This window comes from Adiantum capillus-veneris, chromosome 19 (assembly GCF_014529385.1).
Source record: "Adiantum capillus-veneris isolate H3 chromosome 19, ASM1452938v2, whole genome shotgun sequence".
In the NCBI taxonomy this organism is placed as follows: Eukaryota; Viridiplantae; Streptophyta; class Polypodiopsida; order Polypodiales; family Pteridaceae; genus Adiantum; species Adiantum capillus-veneris.
Genome location: NC_140949.1, coordinates 114765910 through 114783314, shown reverse-complemented (window position 1 = coordinate 114783314; position 17405 = coordinate 114765910). Strand labels below are relative to the sequence as shown.

The 17405-nt window shown below is 47.3% G+C and overlaps 1 protein-coding gene across 2 annotated transcripts in view; it reads right to left on the bottom strand.

The window, feature by feature from the left end:
- The window catches only part of LOC147434696 (uncharacterized), a 50000-nt gene that overhangs the window by 9501 nt on the left and 23094 nt on the right, over positions 1-17405 (bottom strand). For both annotated transcript variants that reach the window (XM_086491147.1, XM_086491148.1), the window contains exon 5: positions 16946-17081. In XM_086491147.1, the coding sequence (XP_086347273.1) occupies positions 16946-17081 (136 nt within the window). The remainder of the gene's footprint in view (positions 1-16945; positions 17082-17405) is intronic.

The window sequence follows — 17405 nt, the reverse complement described above, 5'->3', positions numbered from 1 at the left end:
TATGAACCGTCTTTGGACTATGTCATGCTTACTGATTGTGGTGAGCCGTCTTGCTATAAAGAGGCTATGCAACGGGAAGACAGTAAGAAATGGTTCAAAGCAATGGTTTCGGAAATGCAGTCTTTGGAGAAAAACCATACATGGGACTTGGTTGATTTGCCTAAAGGGCATAAGGCTCTGCCATGTAAATGGGTTTACAAGACCAAGGTCACATCTGATGCTTCTTCTAAGTACAAGGCACGTTTGGTTGCTAAAGGGTACAAGCAAAAGCATGGTGTTGATTTTGATGAGATTTTTTCTCCTGTTGTAAAGCTTGCCACATTACGTCTTGTTTTAGGCCTGGTTGCTTCTGAAGATATGGAGTTAAAGCAAATGGATATCAAAACAGCTTTTTTGCATGGCGATTTGCTTGAGATGATCTATATGATGTAGCCAGAAGGTTTTGTGTCAAAGGGGCAAGAGAAGAAAGTATGTAGACTCTTGAAGAGCTTGTATGGTTTGAAACAGTCTCCCCGTGCATGGTATCACAAGTTTGATACATTCATGAGGTCTCAAGGATACAAAAGAAGTAATTCTGATCACTGTTTGTATATCAAAACGGCAAGTGATGGATCTCTTCTATTGCTGATTTTGTATGTTGATGACATGCTTATTGCGGGTAAAAATGTCACGGAGTTGGATGCACTACAGCAAAGCTTAAAGAATCGCTTTGACATGAAGAATCTTGGTAATGCTAATCATATTTTGGGCATGCGTATCTCTCGAGATAGACTCAACAGGCGTCTGTATCTATCTCAACGAGATTATGTTAATAAGGTGCTACATCGTTTTCATATGGATGGGGGAAAGGCACTTGGTACTCCGCTGCCTCCATATGTAAAACTGACTGCACATGACTGCCCAAACACAGATGATATGCGGGCTGAAATGGCCAAGATTCCTTATGCATCAGCCGTTGGCAGTTTGATGTATGCTATGGTTGCTACACGTCCGGACATTGCATTTGCGGTGGGAGTGGTAAGCAGGTACATGAGCAATCCTGGCAAAAAGCATTGGGAAGCAGTGAAGTGTATCTTGAGATACTTGAAAGGCACTAAAGACTTGTGCATTTGTTTTGGGAAGAGTGAGACATCTGTGCATGGCTTTACAGATGCAGATTTTGCTGGACATCCAGATTGCAGGAAGTCTACCTCTGGATATGTGTTTACATTCACAGGAGGTGCAGTTTCTTGGATTTCTAGACTGCAAAAATGTGTTGCTTTGTCTACCACTGAGGCTGAGTATGTGGCTGCCACTGAGGCATGCAAAGAAGCTTTGTGGCTCATGCGTTTGGTAGAAGAGCTTGGCATTAAGTCACCGGTTCCTGTGCTACACTGTGATAGTCAGAGTGCTATTATGCTTGCAAGGAATCCTGTTTTTCATGCCAAGACAAAGCACATAGAGGTGAAGTATCATTTTATCAGAAGTGAAGTTGATGACAAGAGCATTACACTTGTCAAGGTGCACACAGATGACAATCCTATAGATCTTTTGACCAAGAGTCTTCCAGCAGAGCGGTTTGCATATTGCCGTCAAATGATGGGTGTTGGATGAGTAAGTGCATGATCAGCTGTTGTATCATAGTTAGCTGATTCTTTGATCTCCCAAGGTACATTGCCTTTAGGTGGGAGGTTGTTAGGGAATAAAGGCCTAAGTGCCTTGTACTTACTAACTTATGAGTTAAAAAGACTTATAAGTGAGGGGGCCCAAGTGTGAATGGCCCCCTAGTCACTTACTCATATACTCAAAGGTGAAGCACAAAAAGATATAGCGTGGCTTTTTCCCAAATTCAACGAGCTCTCTCTCTCTCTCTCTCACGTTCTTCTCTGCGTGTGCTTCTTCAGCGCCTCTCTCCTCTTCTCCTTCACTCTCATTGCATAGGACAGCAAGTGGGCTCTCTCTCCTGCTCCCCCACAGATCATGGACTCTCGAGATCAGAGACAGCTCGGACGTTTCTTACTAGAGATACAGAGCCATCGGGACACACTACTACAGCCACACACAGCTACACAGACAGAGGGGAGACAGTCGCAGCTCACAGACTTCTTTCAGAGGATTGCCGCCCCTCCCTCACCAGACACTCAGAGGGGAGTGACACTCCCACAGGCGGAGGTGAGCCGAGCTAGACGACGACCACGAGTCACAGGCTACAGGGGCGCGAGCTCCCACCAACGACAGATCGAGGAGATCCGAGCCCGGGAGTGTCGTGCCACTGAGGAGCGAGTAGCTCAGATGAGGGCCGACCCGACAGCTTTCATCCGGGTAGCCTTGGCACCAACCCCGCCCATGTACCACATCTTACATCCCCCCATTAGTACAGGATGGAGCTAGATAGCTTGATGCATTCTCATGATTGTACTACCTTGAGCATATAGACATGCATATACCCCTAGAGATAGAGCTCCATCCCTCCTCAGATACTCCACTACCTACATTCAATTCAGTTTTGTATCATTTGTCTTTCCGATAGACGGATGACATACACACCATGTACATTTGATTTGTCTCATAGGCCGATTTCGGCCTGACATAGACGTTAAAAATCTTTCTTTCTCTCTCTCTCTCTCTCTCTCTCTCTCTCTCTCTCTCTCTCTCTCTCTCTCTCTCTCTCTCTCTATGTGTGTGTAATTGAGCTCCTGTCTCAATACTCCGCACTTGTTTTTGTGGCGATGATGTCCGTACTGCTGCCAGGTCAACATGTCAACGCAATTTGCGGGGCTTTTGTACGGTTGTGCCACGTCATCAGTTTGTGACATCTTCCCACGTTTTGTGATGGTTGTGCCACGTGGCAGGCTGTACGGATTCCAGCAATTCACACTGGCAGCTTTATGGGCTGACAGTTGGCAGCAGGTGACTGGCCGCCGCCAACATGGGCGGGCTCGCCCCACTGCTCCCCCTAGTGGTCGACCTTCTGCAGCTCAGCAGCACTGGTTGTGCCACGTGGCAGGCTGTACGGATTCCAGCAATTCACACTGGCAGCTTTATGGGCTGACAGTTGGCAGCAGGTGACTGGCCGCCGCCGACATGGGCGGGCTCGCCCCACTGCTCCCCTTGGTGATCGACCTTCTGCAACTCAACAGCACTGGGTTCCGATTGGGAACCATTTTGACCCCCTTCAGCAGGACCCGCATGAGTAGTCCCTGTCCACTTCAGTTCCTCCCCCTCCTCCCTCAGACGCTACCGCCCCTCCCCCTCCCCCACCTTCGTCTCCCGTCCCTCCTCTCTCCCCGATGGGGCCCACAGCCTCATCTCCCGACCCCTCCACCACTCCTCCTCAGACGCAGGGAACCGGTCACGTGTCTGCCGCGAGGCGATCTCTTGGTAGTGCTTTTGCTACGAGCTGTGTGACTCGTGAGGGACAGCCCCACTTGAGGCCACCTTTTTTGGTGTAGACTTCTCCCTTTGCAGCAGTCCCTAGAGGTTTGACTAGCTTTCACATTCACAGACGCTGGGACTTCTTCAACTACAATTTCACACGCTTTCTGGATGACTCTTCTCCCAACCTGGAGGAGGCTTGCTTTCGAGTCCACGTCCTCTTTCTTGCAGCTAGAGGCATTGAGGCTTTGGACACAACGGTGGGTTTCTCCTTCCCACTGTGCGGTAGGAATCTCACAGAGTGGACTCAGCACAAAGTTCTTGACTGGCTCCAGACTCAGGCTACTGAGTTCTCACACCACACAAGGGACTTTAGGGGTGACAGATCTGGTGTAGACACTTTGGCCTCTTGCCAAGTTCAGCGTCACGCCTCCGGATGCAGCGGGTTGCAGGCACATTGTGGTTCATTTGTTTGTTGACACTCAGAGCCCTCCTTGTTATGTATTTGTACATGAGGATTCTTGGATAGAGGATGTAGCCCTTCGGGCTGCACGCTCGGCTTGGGCCTGGGCGGACAGTCACTTCTTTCGCGCTTGTCTAGAGGTCGTTCGGATGCGGATTACTACCCATCCAAACAAGCCTCAAAGATAGCGAGGTTGGCTGTTGTGGCAGCAGCTGTTTTCTCCCACTGACTCCATGAGGATCACCTCATGAAATGTGCACGGATTAGGAGGGCCCCAGTTTCAACGTCAAAGGAGTCCGCTACGTCAGGAGCTTCATAGATGCCTTGTGGGTGGTGAGATTGACATTCTCATGCTACAAGAACATCACCTTTGTGAGAGCCGCATTAGACGGTGTGGTCAGATTTTGCGTAGTCGCTATGGAGGCATCCACGGTGGGGTATGCGTGACTATTGCAGATTCTTTGCAGCAGGCCATTGTGGGCAAAGGGATTATTGTGTCAAGCAGGGCTCAGTGGATTACTATGCAGGTTCAAGGTTGCCTCATGGGCTTCCTAAACATCTACGCGCCCAATGTGGCGAGAACATGTGCAGAGTTTTGGTCTCATATTGTAGAGTCTCTGCCGCAAGCAGAGCAATGGTGTATTAGGGGTGACTCAACATGTTGAAGGACCTCTTGTTAGGTGCAGCGGAATGAATGTTGTATTTTCTCAAGATTAGTGATCTTTACTGCTCAAGGTTCCTTTTAGTTCTTAGGGAAAGAGAGAGCTTTCCGTCTTATGGAGAGTGCTATGATCAGGAACAAAGTGAATGGATTGTGCGTGCAAGTGAATGAGACTGAGAGAAGGAGAGAGAAAGTTACGACACCGAGAGGTTGTAAACCCTCCTCCAGAGGCCCCACCCTCGTCTGCGAGAGTGGTCTACTTGATTGCACGAAAGAGTACAATGCGGATGCAAAGGACTGATGCTATTGGACTAGGCCGATGACGACGACGGTGACGACGACGATGGTGATGACGGCGGCTTCGTGGCTAAAACTGGGACTGGTTATGGCTGATCTGGACCACCTGTTGTCTCCTGTCCACAAAGGATTAGGGGCTGAATATCCGGTGACTTTTAAGGGCTGAAATTCCCTGTTTTCTGCTGAGGTTTAAGGCTGAATAAAACGCTGGTTTTAGGGGTTTCAGGCTGCGTTTTTGGGGACTGCTACCGGCTACAAAACGCTGCTGAGAATGCTGTGTTTTCCAAGGTCTTGACTGATGTAAAAACGCTGAAATTCCTGCAGTTTGAAGGCTGGTTCTGGCTGCGTTTTTGTGATTGGAAACACTGCTGAATTTCCCAAGCAAGGCTAGCGATGGAAGGACTTATCTGCTGCTGCCCGCTGATGGTGAGAAACCTCCAATGCTGATGGTGACTGTCTAGCGGTAGTGTCTCTAAAAAACGCTGTTGAGAGCAGGAATAAACGCCAGGTCTATGGTCTTGCTGGCGATGATGGCTGGATGGGGAAAACGCCAAATGGGGTAGGAAGCAAGCTGTGGACAAACGCTGGCTGATGGGGTGTGGCCTCGCCAAGGGTAGGAGAGGTTCTTGCTGAGAGAGGGAGGGAACACCTGCTGCTTGGGGAAGCCTGTTGTGCTCTCTGTTCATCTGCCAATCAGTGCTAACTTGGGTTTGCTTATAAATTAACTTACCCAATTTGCCCTACTGAGTACCCAACAAAAGTCACTTAATAAATAAGTGAAAAATGTCAAAAATAGGGAAAAATGGGATAAAGTCATCTGAAAAATCCCCAAACTGACTCTGATGGAATCTGATGGAAATGCTTATGCTTATGCAAGGTGCAACCAGAGAATATGTATCTATACTGAGTGACTGGGCATGCACGGTCTACGAATAGACTCACAAAAGTGCCAGATCACTTTTAATCTAACTTGACTGGACTTGACGGAAACCCTGCTATGGTGTAGCTTGTCCACGGACACATAGGGTTGGGATGTGTCACGTGACACCCCTCTGACAGGATTGGAGGTAGCCATACTACTGTGTACGGAGTTGAGTTGGCAACTTGGGAGAGGTTATGTATGACTCTACGGGTTTCAGATGTGTGGCAGCATTCTAGCTTTGTAAGGCCCCCAGACAACCTGGCCTTCTCTCGTTCGGACCGCAGAGTGGGAGTGAATCTATCTCGGATAGATCGCTTCTACACTAGTGACTGTCACAAAAATACGGAAGCGTAAACTGACGTTTAATTGCACTTCAAATACTCAAGAGAATTAGAGGGAGCGAGAAAACTTGACACTTCATTGGGGACCAGAAGATGGGCTGGTCCCCCCCCATAAAGAGAATATCTTTATTACTAAAGGAGAATCTTTACAAGCACAGGAACGGGGCATACGCCCGTCCTCTATTCTTTCTTCAATTCTGTTTTGACTACTGAGTGAGAAAGTGTATCCACTTTCTTTCTGCTTAGGGGATTTCCCCTATTCTGCGAGACTGGTTGGAAGCTCTGGAAAAGAGAGTCTATCTTCCAAAACAGCTCATCGGAAGCTCTCGCAGAGGAAAGTCCATCTTCCGTTATGTGTTGCCTTCATGCTCATTCATTCATGCATCGAACACAAAAGAGAAACAAGCAAAATGCACACGCACATGCTTGCTGTAATTTTCTGCACATAACCTGAAATTCTTACCTGTGCACACCCCTACGCTGAAACAGAGGTCTTCTTCGCGATGGAATCGCACCAAACTTGATGTAGGCTTAGGACAAGGAGAGAGAATAGAATTTCTATGGTTGATCTGCTGAAAACAGCCCTAATCGAGGTGATTAGGGGTTGAAAACAGAGAATTACAACAGCCGCACTCTGCTAAGAGAGCGTCTACGGCAGCTTCTCGCGATGAAACTTCACCAGAAGGTGTCTATGACTGTGAGATCCCTTGTTCTTGACAATGGGAGCACAAGGCTACCACATATGTCGCAAGGGGCTGCTCTCAAGCTTCAATGGAGGGCTCCACCGCGTAGAGCACGCTCACATTAGGGGGGGGTAGGTGCACTGCCAGCCCTGAAAATGGGAGAGGGGGGGCTCCTAAATAGCCATCAGGGAGAGGGGGCGCTAGGAAGAGAGAGAGGGTGAGAGTGAGAGTGAGAGAGAGTTAGTTTGCATTGGTAAGTGGCACACTTACTTTAAAAACTTAAAAACCATTCAACTTTTGACTTTAAAAACTTCTAGCTCATTAATTTAAAAAAATGTGCAACTAACTAACAACTGTTACCAATGATTCTTTTATGAGAACACCAAAGGTCTGCCGGCGCAATGCCGCACTTGCACTGCACCGCCTTTACCTGTTCACACTTGTCCGACCGCCTGCCCGGGCACGGACCGTTAAATTTAATTTCACGAAACTTACTCTAAGGCTTTATTAGCTTTATTAGCCTTAGGGTCACTGTTCTAAGGACCCCATCTCATTCATGTGCTTGTACTGACGCGCGTATTTTTCCTGAGCCTAAAATCTGAGGCTACTGCTTATCCCTTTCTGAAGACCCGATTTCCCAATCACTAGGGCTTCAGGGTAATTTCTGCTAAGGTCCCTCTGAGGTGTAGGGTCGGAGGAGACTGACATGAAAAGCATTATGGATTCGCCAATTATAAGGTAAATCCAACCTGAAAGTCACATCATTGACTTTATCTGTAATTTTGAAAGGGCCGTAGAATCTATGGGAAAGTTTGACAACTTTCCCTTTGCCGACCCGCTTTTTCAATCTAGCTTTCTCAAACCGAAGCAGGACATATTGTCCTTTCTCAAGATTGAGATTCCTTCTGTGCTTGTCTGCTTTTCTCTTCTGTTGCTCGAGTACGAAGAATCGCTTGCTTTACTTGTGGATGGGCAATATCAATATTGCGCACAAATTAATCTGCGGCGAAGATGTTTTCTTTGGTCACCATAATAGGAAGTAAGAGTAGCTTCCCGTAAATAATTTCGAAGGGGGCTTTACCAGTTGAGGAATGTATGGTATTATTATACGCAAACTCAACTATTGGTAAGTAATGTTCCCATTCGGATTGTCGTTCCGAAACATAGCACTTGAGGAGATCTAAAACAGTGGCATTAGCGATTTCGCTTTGACCATCTGTTTGAGGGTGATAAGCTGATGAAAAATCAAGCTTAGTTCCCAAGTTTTCAAACAATGCCTGCCAAAATAGACTAGTCATGCGGGGATCTCTATCGCTGACAATAGTCTTTGGCAATCCATGGTGTTTAAAAATCTGAGCTAGAAATATTCTAGCCATGTGATCAGCTTTGATCATCTTTTTTACTGGAAGAAAATGTGCTTGCTTACTGAACCTGTCTACTATAGTCCAGATTGCATCATTTCCATTCTTGGATCTAGGAAGATCCGTAATAAAATCCATGGCAATACTTTCCCATGGCGTGTTAGGCACAGGGAGCGGCTGAAGCTTGCCATAAACTTTATGTCTGTCATATTTCACTTTTTGGCATACTAAACACTCACGTACATGTTTTTCAATGTCCGCACGGAGTGTTGGCCAAAAGAAATACCTTTCGAGGGCACTAGTGGTGGAAGCAATTCCTCGATGCCCGGCATAAGGAGAATTATATGCTTCATCCATCACCTTTTGTCGTAAGGGCTGAGCTATGCATATTGCTTGTTGACGATAGAGTGTATTATCCCTGATACAATAAGGTGGCTTTGAATGACCAGCTTGAAGATCTGCCCAAATTGTGGCGAAGTCTGGATCTTGAGGATACATCTCGCTGAGAGATTCTAGTTCCTCATGATAAATTGTTGTTAGTGCATTGATCTTTGGACGCCTGGAGAGAGCATCTGCAACTGCATTCTTTGTTCCAGAAGTGTGTAAAATCTGAAAATGAAACATTGAAAGAAAGTTGGCCCATCTCATCTGCTTTTCTGATAACTTTCTCTGTGTGGGAAAGTAGCGAAGACTTTGATGATCTGTCTTGATAATAAAATCGGCTCCTAATAGATAGTGTTTCCAAACGGAAAGAGCATGAATTACTGCCATTTGCTCTTTTTCATATATGGAGACATGCAACTCTGTATCTTTAAGGCGCCGACTTTCATAGGCTATCGCGTGACCCTCTTGGTTCAAAACTGCTCCTACACAATCTCCAGATGCATCGCAGTATACCTCGAAAGGTTTGCGAAGATCAGGGACGGTGAGAACAGGTCCGTGACTAAGTAGATACTTAAGCTTTTCGAAAGCTTGTTTTTGTCCAGACCCCCGATGGAATGGAATCCGCTTCTTTGTCAGGTCATGGAGGGGACCTGCTATCGCGGGAAAAGCTCGAATGAAACGCCGATAATAAGAACAGAGGCAAAGGAAACTTCGTACATCATGTACTGTAGTTGGCGTAGGCCATTCTACAACTGCTTGAATCTTATCAGGGTCCATTCTCACCTGGTTGTGAGATAGTATATGGCCCAAATAGTGGATTTCTTTTAGAAAGAACTCACTCTTCTTAGCATTCACAAATAATTTGTGTTTGCGTAATTCTTCAAACACTAAGGCAAGATGCTTATAATGTTCGTCTTCCGTCTCTGAGAAGATTAAGACATCATCAAAGAAAACGCCTGTAAAGCTTCTGTAGGAGTGGAAGATTCTATCCATCATTCTGTTGAATGTAGCTGGTGCATTAGTGAGCCCAAAAGGCATCACTAGAAATTCATACAACCCGAAGGTAGTTCTAAATGAAGTCTTATGCACATCCTGAGGAGCTATGCGGATTTGATGATAACCGCTCTTCAAGTCTATACGACTAAAGACACTGGCTCCTTGTAACTTATCAAGAATGTCGTCAATCCGAGGGATTGGAAATCGATTCTTGATTGTGATCTTGTTTAGAGATCTATAGTCTATGCACATGCGGAATGTGCCATCCTTTTTCTGTACTAGCAAGACAGGTGAACAATATGGAGAAGTACTAGGCCTTATTAAGCCCTTCTCCAAAAGTTCGTTAACCTGCTTGAGAATTTCCTCTTGCTGCATTAGACTAACTCGATAAGGGGGCTGATTTGGAGGAGAACTTCCTGGGATCAAATCAATCGTATGATCCTCAGGTCACGAAGGTGGGAGTTCATTTGGAAGTTCATCTGCAAAACAATCTTTATATCTTTCTATTAACTTAATTCTTTTTTGCTCTAAAGAGGAAGAAAGTTGTGAAACAGACACATCTCTCTCTCTTGCAAAAATCAAGTACGTTGAAACACACTTTTTCATTTCTTTCTTGATGGCAACGTGATTGGCGATAGGAATACGCCAATCACCTGCATCTGCAAGTACAAGATACTCCTTTCCTTTATGAGCAAAAGATAAGGTTTTCTGAACATACTCAGGAATGGGATGCATCTTGTAGTGCCAAGGCATTCCCAAGATAACATCGCATCCTTCAAGTGAAGCTAGTAAGAAAGACTCTTGATCCTTGTAGTCGTCGACCTTTAGATTCAACTTCCCTATGATTGGAGTAGAGTTTGAGTTCTGCCCTTTGAAAGCAGATTGCTGCTGAGAATGCTGTGTTTTCCAAGGTCTTGACTGATGTAAAAACGCTGAAATTCCTGCAGTTTGAAGGCTGGTTCTGGCTGCGTTTTTGTGATTGGAAACACTGCTGAATTTCCCAAGCAAGGCTAGCGATGGAAGGACTTATCTGCTGCTGCCCGCTGATGGTGAGAAACCTCCAATGCTGATGGTGACTGTCTAGCGGTAGTGTCTCTAAAAAACGCTGTTGAGAGCAGGAATAAACGCCAGGTCTATGGTCTTGCTGGCGATGATGGCTGGATGGGGAAAACGCCAAATGGGGTAGGAAGCAAGCTGTGGACAAACGCTGGCTGATGGGGTGTGGCCTCGCCAAGGGTAGGAGAGGTTCTTGCTGAGAGAGGGAGGGAACACCTGCTGCTTGGGGAAGCCTGTTGTGCTCTCTGTTCATCTGCCAATCAGTGCTAACTTGGGTTTGCTTATAAATTAACTTACCCAATTTGCCCTACTGAGTACCCAACAAAAGTCACTTAATAAATAAGTGAAAAATGTCAAAAATAGGGAAAAATGGGATAAAGTCATCTGAAAAATCCCCAAACTGACTCTGATGGAATCTGATGGAAATGCTTATGCTTATGCAAGGTGCAACCAGAGAATATGTATCTATACTGAGTGACTGGGCATGCACGGTCTACGAATAGACTCACAAAAGTGCCAGATCACTTTTAATCTAACTTGACTGGACTTGACGGAAACCCTGCTATGGTGTAGCTTGTCCACGGACACATAGGGTTGGGATGTGTCACGTGACACCCCTCTGACAGGATTGGAGGTAGCCATACTACTGTGTACGGAGTTGAGTTGGCAACTTGGGAGAGGTTATGTATGACTCTACGGGTTTCAGATGTGTGGCAGCATTCTAGCTTTGTAAGGCCCCCAGACAACCTGGCCTTCTCTCGTTCGGACCGCAGAATGGGAGTGAATCTATCTCGGATAGATCGCTTCTACACTAGTGACTGTCACAAAAATACGGAAGCGTAAACTGACGTTTAATTGCACTTCAAATACTCAAGAGAATTAGAGGGAGCGAGAAAACTTGACACTTCATTGGGGACCAGAAGATGGGCTGGTCCCCCCCCATAAAGAGAATATCTTTATTACTAAGGGAGAATCTTTACAAGCACAGGAACGGGGCATACGCCCGTCCTCTATTCTTTCTTCAATTCTGTTTTGACTACTGAGTGAGAAAGTGTATCCACTTTCTTTCTGCTTAGGGGATTTCCCCTATTCTGCGAGACTGGTTGGAAGCTCTGGAAAAGAGAGTCTATCTTCCAAAACAGCTCATCGGAAGCTCTCGCAGAGGAAAGTCCATCTTCCGCTATGTGTTGCCTTCATGCTCATTCATTCATGCATCGAACACAAAAGAGAAACAAGCAAAATGCACACGCACATGCTTGCTGTAATTTTCTGCACATAACCTGAAATTCTTACCTGTGCACACCCCTACGCTGAAACAGAGGTCTTCTTCGCGATGGAATCGCACCAAACTTGATGTAGGCTTAGGACAAGGAGAGAGAAGAGAATTTCTATGGTTGATCTGCTGAAAACAGCCCTAATCGAGGTGATTAGGGGCTGAAAACAGAGAATTACAACAGCCGCACTCTGCTAAGAGAGCGTCTACGGCAGCTTCTCACGATGAAACTTCACCAGAAGGTGTCTATGACTGTGAGATCCCTTGTTCTTGACAATGGGAGCACAAAGCTACCACATATGTCGCAAGGGGCTGCTCTCAAGCTTCAATGGAGGGCTCCACCGCGTAGAGCACGCTCACATTAGGGGGGGGTAGGTGCACTGCCAGCCCTAAAAATGGGGGAGGGGGGGCTCCTAAATAGCCATAAGGGAGAGGGGACGCTAGGAAGAGAGAGAGGGTGAGAGTGAGAGTGAGAGAGAGTTAGTTTGCATTGGTAAGTGGCACACTTACTTTAAAAACTTAAAAACCATTCAACTTTTGACTTTAAAAACTTCTAGCTCATTAATTTAAAAAAATGTGCAACTAACTAACAACTGCTACCAATGATTCTTTTATGAGAACACCAAAGGTCTGCCGGCGCAATGCCGCACTTGCACTGCACCGCCTTTACCTGTTCACACTTGTCCGGCCGCCTGCCCCGGCACGGACCGTTAAATTTAATTTCACGAAACTTACCCTAAGGCTTTATTAGCTTTATTAGCCTTAGGGTCACTGTTCTAAGGACCCCATCTCATTCATGTGCTTGTACTGACGCGCGTATTTTTCCTGAGCCTAAAATCTGAGGCTACTGCTTACCCCTTTCTGAAGACCCGATTTCCCAATCACTAGGGCTTCAGGGTAATTTCTGCTAAGGTCCCTCTGAGGTGTTCTAGCCCGCATTTAGGCTCACCTGAGGCCTTAGAACTGCTAGGTCTATTCTGGTGTGCACACAACTAATTAGATAATTCTTTTCTCGTAAATAAATTAATTATTTATAAAGTCTGACTTAGTTACAGTGACCACTTCTGTGACTTGGGTGGGTCAGTTTGCATTCTAGCTGGGACTTCTTTTTCGGACCATGCACGAGTGATCCTCACAGTGACAGATAGACAGAGGAGGGGAAGCACGATGCTTCACATCCATAAGAGGGTCTTGCTGGACTCTGTGCTCAGAGAGCGAGTGGTGGCTCTTTGGACAGAGGACTTAGACATGTAGGACTCTCCTGCTAACAGAGTGACCTTTAGATTGCTTAGCTTAGTCGGCTATTTCTCCAGGAGTCTACGACCCACCTGGCTGCAGCGAGAGAGGAGGAGCAGCATCTCCGACAGGGCGTTGCTTCCTTGCAGAGGATGTAGGAGCAGCACCCAGACAGTCCTTGGTTGGAGGAGCAGTTACAGTAGGCTCGCCAGGAGCTTGCCAGCACAGAGGAGAGGCGCCAGGAGTTTGCTTTTCATCGACGGGCATCTCAGTGGAACCAGGTGGGTGAGAGAGTGACAGGGGCTTTCTTTGAGACAGTGGGGCCCCGATATGCGCATGCCAAGGTCAACCAGTTGAGGAGGCCTATTGGGTCAGTTGCCTCAGAGCCACAGGACATGCGTGCAATTGCCACCAACTTTTACCGTGACCTGCTGTCAACAGAGCCTCAGTCAGAGCGTCGAGATGCATGCAGAGAGCAGGTGTGGGCACAGAAGCCTTGTCTTGTGACTGAGAAGATGGGCGAGAGGCTTGAGCCTCTTCAGTTAGAGGAGCTGCATGCGGCCCTCAAAGCACTTCCCCGTGGTAGTTGTCCAGATGAGGATGGTTTGACTCCCAGCTTTTTCTTAGGGTACTGGGACTTGCTTGGCTCAGATCTCTGCAACGCTTTTCAATACATCCTACACACAGGAGAGATGCTTGACAGCATGACTAAGGGCCTAATTTACCTCATTCCCAAGGAGGGTGGCTCCTTGGATGAGATTCGATAGTGGCGGCCCATCACCATCCTCAACTCAGCCTACAAAATTCTTGCCAAGGCTCTGAGTTTGAGGATTCAACCACTTCTAGAGAGCATCATACATGGGACACACACGTTTTGTCAAGGTGCGTAGTATCCTTGACAACATCTTTACCTTCTAGGAGGCATCTGCCCTCGCGCCTCCGTGGTGAGGATCTGGTGATACTTCTTCTCGATTTTGAGAAGGTCTACGATAGAGTTGACTTGGACTTTTTGGAGGACACTCTATGTCCTCTACGCAGGATGGGCTTCTCAGATGCCTGGATCAAAGGTGTGTCAGCTCTTTACAGACGGGCACACAGTCAGGTACTTTTGTCATGTGGTAGAGGAGATCGCTTCATGCTCACACGTTAGGTCAGACTGGGCTGCCCTCTTGCCCCCTTCCTCTTTCTGTTCTATGCTGAGGCGCACTGATCAACTAGAGAAAGACAGTGGCTTTCTCGGTTGGTAGTGCACCTACGCCTGATTGGCTACCAGGTGAGGGTTTCAAATGGATTCCCCCGGGGACTGCAGTTTGATGCTTGGGCTGTCAGGTTGGCTTGGACTTGTCTCCTGAGCAAGAGATTGCTCCCCTCCTCCTGTCCATCAAGAGGAAGTTGTTACATTGGAGCTCCGCACGACTTTCTCTGGCAAGCAGAGTTGTAGTGGCCAACCAGGTGTTGTTGGCTACTATGTGGTACATCACTTCTTGCTGGATCTTTTCGAGTTTCTGCATCAGCCAAGTAGAGGAGCTGATTGAGAACTTCCTTTGGCCAGGGCACTCAGATAGCCCGGGCCAAAGCGGCCTTGCACGTCATCACTCTTCCTTGTTCTCAGGGAGGGTTCGGGATCATAGACCCAGCATAGCATAGTAGAGCCTTTCTTGGGAAGTTTGTTGTCAGAGGATTACTTCCAGGGGAGGAGCCCTGGAAGGAGTTTTTGCTTCAGCGGCTCACTGCTCGAGTGCCTCAAGCCGGAGGCCCCTGGCGACCTTCGACCAAATGGATTTCCACAAAGATGCGCAGAGTTGGCCTGAGCAAGAGACTGGAGGACCGTTTCGCTATGAGTATGCTCCGCTCCTGGGAGCAGCTGCGGAGAGGCTTGGAGCTGCATCAGTCTACTTGCACGGAGGAGCGCCCGAGATAGCCCCTTGTTTGGAATCCCATGGTTAGCACTCAGAGAGGCCACTTGGTTGGTAGTAGGCCTCATGTTTCTTGGGGTCCCTTGGCAGAGGATCCAGCACGCACTTTAAGTGATTGGCTACAATTTTCAGGCCTATCAGAGGAGCTTCAGACCATCCAGCTACAGGGTATGAGAGGGGTGCAGAGCATGTGTAAGGACATCACAGAGGCAGTACCGGCTGAGTGGCTCACACCTCTCGAGTCAACAGCGCCCAGATGGATGGGGGCATTCACGCGATTGGAGGTTCTCATCACAATTCGGGCTTGCTCACAGACTGTACCCTCCCTGTTTTTCGAGCTACAAGGTGAGGGTCGCTTACATCGAGTTTTAGTAGAGGCCCCACATGTGGCAGAGTGCTGTTTTTAGAGGATCCAAGTTGTGGGCATTTGTAGGAGGACTTGTGTCATAGATCCTGACCCAGCAGGTCTTGAGACTATAGGCTGTGGGCTTGGGAGTGTTGTCCACTAGCACGAGTACAGTGGGATCCTGGAGAGTCGTTTTGGAGGGACCCTTTCTCCTCAACCGACCATCCAGGTGTCCCTTTCTTTCAGTACACTGCTCGACTGGGACGTCACATACTGGCAGCACGGAGAGAGGCTCGTCCTGCTGCAACACCTCATTGGCAGGAGGAGGGTCTCACAGTTGAGTTCTTGTCAGCTTTTTGGGCGAGGTTATGGGACTCTAGACAGCCGTGGCGAGTCACTTTGTTCCAATGGCTGGTTGCACATCGAGCTACAACAGTTGGGAGCTTGCTTGTACACAGTGGTCTCTCAGTAGCATGCGCAGCTTGTGACCATCCTGTGGAGAGTCAACGCCATTGTCTTTGGGATTGTCCTTTGGCACAACAGGTTTGGCTTCGTGTCCTTTGGCTGATGCCAGCTCTTTTCACGGCACAGCAGTACACTTGGGGGGCAGCTGTTTGGTCCACTCTCATGTGCCCGGCACTTCAGTTTGAGCTATCCACAACCAGCAGGATGATAGTGATGCAGGGGGTCGACCTACACTCCAGCCTGCTACAGAGCTTACTCCACAGGAGTGGTGCAGTGAGAGAGAGGAGTGTTGGGAGCTCATCTGCAGCCTAACACTCTGGTTCATTTGGCGGGCCCGCTGCTTCCGCATCTTTGAGGCTCGCCCTGTACCACCAGCAGAGACTGTTCGTGACCTTTGGCTAGAGCTGGTCCATACTCTCAAAGGACAGTTCGAGAGACTCCAGGGCAGCTCCGACCGCATGCGGGAGCGTAGAGAGGCTTTTCCTTCGACCCTGGCGCCCTGGGCCTTTCTTCGCAGTGGTCCAGGGTGTGCTGAGATGGCACTACCATCCACCTGTGTGGCTTTTCCCTCCTCCCATCTCTTGATTTAGCCTCATTGTACATATGTTGTTTTTTATTGGGAGAGTCTCTCCTTATGACTGTTGTAGCCCTATGGGCAGTTCCATTAACTAATAGAAGGATCTTTTTCTCGGAAAAAAGCAAAGTAGTGTCATTGGCTAGATTTGGCATCTTCCAAAAGCTATACAAACAGTCTCGAGTTTCATGGTGTGTGTTTTCAGGTTACACCACTTAAGCGGATTTTGAGGCCCAAAGCTTGTGTCACCTCCCTTACAAATAAGAGAGATTGAGCCTGAGCACAAAGACTCTGGCATGTATCCAACATCACACATATGCTGCAAGCCACGAGCATATAAGAACTCCATAAAAGCCAAAAAACGCTCTCTACAGAGAACATGATACATCATCCCCAGGGCAAGAAGACGCATCAATCTCCGAAATGACCTCCTTCGACTTTTGCAAGTGAAAGCAGCCAGCAGATTATAACACATCCTCAACTTAGATAATATTTTGTCCTGAAAAGAAATCATTAATAAGCCATAACTTCCTGCAGCTTCACAGGCAACAATGGGACATAGAATAAACTGAGCATTGAAAGAACACACAACATAAAGATTGAGTGCATGAACATACCTCTAGTGCTTTTTGTGATTCCTTCTCTATCCAGATCAGAGAATGATCTTTGGTTGCATTGCAAGAAAGAATCACATGTTCAAAGCGCCCTTCAACTGGCACAGCTGTCCTTACAAAAGGAGGCAATGTACCAATCCTGGAAGTATGAAAGCTTATTATCAATGAAACCAAAGTCCCTGAACATTTCTCAATAAAAAACCATTCCTGAATTTTTCGAGCATTAAAGCAAGGAACAGAAATATCTTGTGGCAGCTTAAATTATTTCTTGCTATTGTGTTTTGTAAGCAGCTGCTCTTGCCAAGCTTCCAGATAATCCTCAATCCAAGAATATAACAGACCCACCACCCTAGCATGCACTAAAGTCATGCAACTGAAAGTGGTGAACAAAAGCCAAATGACAAGCAATTGTGCTGAGAGAGAACTAGACACAATATGTGATTCATACTCAAGGATCTACTTC